The sequence below is a fragment of the Etheostoma cragini genome, chromosome 3 (assembly GCF_013103735.1).
Source record: "Etheostoma cragini isolate CJK2018 chromosome 3, CSU_Ecrag_1.0, whole genome shotgun sequence".
Classification (NCBI taxonomy): domain Eukaryota; kingdom Metazoa; phylum Chordata; class Actinopteri; order Perciformes; family Percidae; genus Etheostoma; species Etheostoma cragini.
This window is the reverse complement of record NC_048409.1, coordinates 29,729,245-29,733,742: the sequence shown is the minus strand read 5'-3', so window position 1 is coordinate 29,733,742 and position 4,498 is coordinate 29,729,245. Positions and strand designations below refer to the sequence as shown.

Sequence of the window (4,498 nt, the reverse complement as noted above, 5' to 3'; positions counted from 1 at the left end):
GCAGTAAGAGGATTTTAACACATTTAAAAATGGGACATTTACTAATGTCTGAAAAAATGTTTTTTTTTGTTCTTGGACTTATGGATTTTTCTTGTTGTGTGTTCATTCAGGACGTCAGTCTGGAGTTTGTCAGCGTAAACTCAAGACTAACCAGAAGATAAAGTTCCAGTGTGTGTTTGAGGGGATTGCTAAAGCAGGAAACCCAACCGTTCTGCATCAGATGTTCACAGAGATCTACATCATGGAGGGAGGGGCTGCAGGGGTCAATGAAGAACATGAGGTCAGACAGATTGAAACAGCATCCAGGAAACCAGACAGACCAGAAACAATAATCAGATGTGAAGACATCTTTAAAGCCCCACCTGGAAGAGATGAACCAATCAGAACCGTGATGACAAAGGGAGTGGCTGGCATCGGGAAAACAGTCTTAACACAGAAGTTCACTCTGGACTGGGCTGAAGGCAAAGCCAACCAGGACATCCAGTTCATGTTCCCATTCACCTTCAGAGAGCTGAATGTGCTGAAAGAGAGAAAGTTCAGCTTGGTAGAACTTGTTGATTACTTCTTTAGTGAAACCAAAGAAGCAGGAATCTGCCGGTTTAAAGAGATCCAGGTTGTCTTCATCTTTGACGGTCTGGATGAGTGTCGACTTCCTCTGGACTTCCTCAACACTGAGATCCTGACTGATGTTACAGAGTCCACCTCAGTGGGTGTGCTGCTGACCAACCTCACCAGGGGGAATCTGCTTCCCTCTGCTCGCCTCTGGATAACCACACGACCTGCAGCAGCCAATCAGATCCCTGCTCAGTATGTTGACATGGTGACAGAGGTCAGAGGATTCACTGACCCACAGAAGGAGGATTATTTCAGTAAGAGATACAGAGACAAGAAGCAGGCCAGCAGAATCATCTCCCACATCAAGACATCACGAAGCCTCCACATCATGTGCCACATCCCAGTCTTCTGCTGGATCACTGCTACAGTTCTGGAGAAGATGTTGAAGACCAGAGGGGGAGGAGAGCTGCCCAAGACCCTGACTGAGATGTACATCCACTTCCTGGTGGTTCAGTCCAAACTGAACGTTAAATATCATGGGAAATCTGAGATGGATCAACACTGGAATCCAGAGTACAGGAAGATGATTGAGTCTCTGGGAAAACTGGCTTTTGAGCAGCTGCAGAAAGGCAACCTGATCTTCTATGAATCAGACCTGACAGAGTGTGGCATCGATATCAGAGCAGCATCCGTGTACTCAGGAGTGTTCACACAGATCTTTAAAGAGGAGAGTGGACTGTACCAGGACAAGGTGTTCTGCTTCGTCCATCTGAGTGTTCAGGAGTTCCTGGCTGCTCTTCATGTCCATCTGACCTTCACCAACTCTGGAGTCAACCTGCTGGCAGAAGAACGAACAACCTCCCGGCTGCCTAAAGTCTTCAGAGTCAAACCCAAACTAAACCGTCTCCATCAGAGTGCTGTGGACAAAGCTTTACAGAGTCCAAATGGACACCTGGACTTGTTCCTCCGCTTTCTCCTGGGTCTGTCACTGCAGACCAATCAGAGACACCTACAATGTCTGATGACCTGTGCTGGAAGTAGCTCACAGACCAATCAGGAAACAGTTGAGTACATCAAGAAGAAGATCAGTGAGAGTCTGTCTGCAGAGAGAAGCATCAATCTGTTCCACTGTCTTAATGAACTGAATGATGGTTCTCTAGTGGAGGAGATCCAACAGTCCCTGAGTTCAGGAAGTCTCTCCACAGATAAATTGTCTCCTGCTCAGTGGTCAGCTCTGGTCTTCATCTTACTGTCATCAGAAGAAGATCTAGACGTGTTTGACCTGAAGAAATACTCTGCTTCAGAGGAGGCTCTTCTGAGGCTGCTGCCAGTGGTCAAAGCCTCCAACAAAGCTCTGTACGTGCACACACAACTATTCAGATTAAATTAATTTGTTTTTGTTTGCTTGAAGCTGTGTTCTTATGCATTGAGATGTGATGTGATACATCATATATTGCTGATTCCTTTTCAGGCTGAGAGGTTGTAACCTGTCAGAGAGAAGCTGTGAAGCTCTGTCCTCAGTTCTCAGCTCCCAGTCCTCTAGTCTGAGAGAGCTGGACCTGAGTAATATCTACCTGCAGGATTCAGAAGTGAAGCATCTATCCTCTGGATTGAAGAGTCCACACTGCAGACTGGAAACTCTCAGGTTGGTGTTTAGTTAAATAAAAAGTAACACCCTGTGAGTGGTTATTTTCTTCCCGTAAATTTTTGGATTGACTTTTAATTGAATCCCTTTCAGGCTGAGTGGGTGTAACCTATCAAAGAGAAGCTGTGAAGCTCTGTCTTCAGTTCTCTGCTCCCAGTCCTCTAGTCTGAGAGAGCTGGACCTGAGTAATATCTACCTGCAGGATTCAGGAGTGAAGCATCTATCCTCTGGATTGAAGAGTCCACACTGCAGACTGGAAACTCTCAGGTTGGCGCTCAGCTATTTGAAAATGATTAAATGAACCTTAACAGTATTTCCCACATGTTACAAAGCAATATGTGGCGCTCGGTGTCTGACCAGGGGGTGGGGGGGAGTACTTATTTTTGCAACAATTGAGGAGGACATGGTTTTGGATGCTGTCCTCCTCTCCTACTGTTTCTTCAGTGCACAACAAATCTATCTCATTCTCTTCCTGACCCTGTCTTTCTTGAGCAGCACTGGTTGAAGGCTGAAAATATTGTGAACAATTTAATAACATAACTAATTACACTAGTCGGACTGTTCAGCTCTGTTTCCTACTGGCTGGTCCTCATCCTCAACACGAGCCTTTTCAGTCACAGAAAATACTTTTCAATACTCATCTGGATCAAAGCAGCAAACATTCAGTGTAAGAGTGGGAAAATGACATAACATTATCTATAATAAGTCTATTTGATTCACAGCTGCTACATAGTGTTTTGACCTTGCCAACCCAACTGCATTTTACCGCAAACTTGAGGCTAGTTAACTTTCTAAAGCAGGCACAATCGCTTGTTTGGTACGAGTCGGATCATGACAATAACACACTGACAACATTGTATTCATATAATCTGAGCTCCGGCGCCAGCGTCTCTTCCCCCGGGCGGGAACAAAGCTTCGCCTCACTGCTGCGCCGGACAAAATAGTCTGTGTGGAAAACACTGCTCTAACTTGTTTATTCCTTAATATACTAATGTGTGGATTGTCTTTCTATTGAATTTCCTTTAGATTGATTGGCTGTACATTGTCAGAGAGAAGCTGTGAAGCTCTGTCCTCAGTTCTCAGCTCCCAGTCCTCTAGTCTGAGAGAGCTGGACCTGAGTAACAACAACCTGCAGGATTCAGGAGTGGAGCTGATGTCTCCTGGACTGAAGAGTCCACACTGCAGACTGGAAACTCTTAGGTTGGTGTTCAGTTCGGACCTGAGTAACTTTAAATTTAAAGCAACATTCTGTATCATTTATTTATTTTTGGGGGATTTGTGTCCCTACAGTTTCACATTAATTTACTTCTTCACTGCTGTCATGAATATTCATACTCCCACATGTGCATTTGTTATGATTACATTGCTTGTAATAAAAATCTAGCGGGTCAACAACTCTGCTAAGAGAGCCAAAGACACAAGACAAAGCAAGCCAGCTATTATTACTTAATAGACCTACATCAGGAAGGCCAGCTGGCTGTCCTGCCCTTTGTTATTTTGTGAAACTCTCTGCAACGACTAAAAGCCAGTCAGAGTTTTCTGGCGGCAGCTCAGCTGAGGAAGAAGATGTGACGGTCCCCTTAGTGACAGTCTCACTATGTTGTGTATGTGGATCTGTATCTGCATATGGGGAAACCAGACTTAATCAGGATAGGCATGTCCACATCGCAGACAGAGACATAGAAGCCCACAGCAGTTATCTGGAGTTCTGCTCTTTATTAAACTGTGATCGTATAGTGGACATTGTTATTTTTAACAATATTATGAAAATACATGTCTTACAATACCTTGTCTCTGTCACAGTAAGATGTAAAATCAATTAAAAACTCAGCTTCTAAGGACATTCTTTGGTCTAAAAATAAAGTCTATGAAATTTTATAGTGTGACAATGCAAAATAGGCTACATTTAGCATTCAGCTATCAGCCTAAAATAAGTGATTCACTAATTGTGCTGGGTTATTACAGGCAGCTTCAGCAACAGCAGAACGGAGCCAACAATTTATTTATTTAGGCTTTTGAAAGTAATAACTGCAAAACAATTACAAACATGGTTTATTTCTCTCTCTATCTCTCTCTCTCACTCTCTCTACTGTACAATGACATTTTCAAGTAGCTACACAACATTAGTTATTGTGTGTGTTGTATTGTTGTAAAGCCCCGCCCATTTCTAGCTCTCAAAGTAATTGTTAAGTAAGGTGACCCAAGTCGTACCTGAATTGTCATTACCAACTCTGTGTGTGTGTGTGTGTGTGTGTGTGTGTGTGTGTGTGTGTGTGTGTGTGTGTGTGTGTGTGTGTG

General features: G+C 43.7%; 1 protein-coding gene across 1 annotated transcript in view; it reads left to right on the top strand.

Annotated features, from left to right (window-relative positions):
* The window catches only part of LOC117939234 (NACHT, LRR and PYD domains-containing protein 12-like), a 41,054-nt gene that overhangs the window by 2,888 nt on the left and 33,668 nt on the right, over positions 1-4,498 (top strand). Inside the window, exons 2-4 of the mRNA XM_034864373.1 lie at positions 119-1,911; positions 2,027-2,200; positions 2,294-2,467. Coding sequence (XP_034720264.1) covers positions 221-1,911; positions 2,027-2,200; positions 2,294-2,467 — 2,039 coding nt within the window. The 5' untranslated portion in view covers positions 119-220. The remainder of the gene's footprint in view (positions 1-118; positions 1,912-2,026; positions 2,201-2,293; positions 2,468-4,498) is intronic.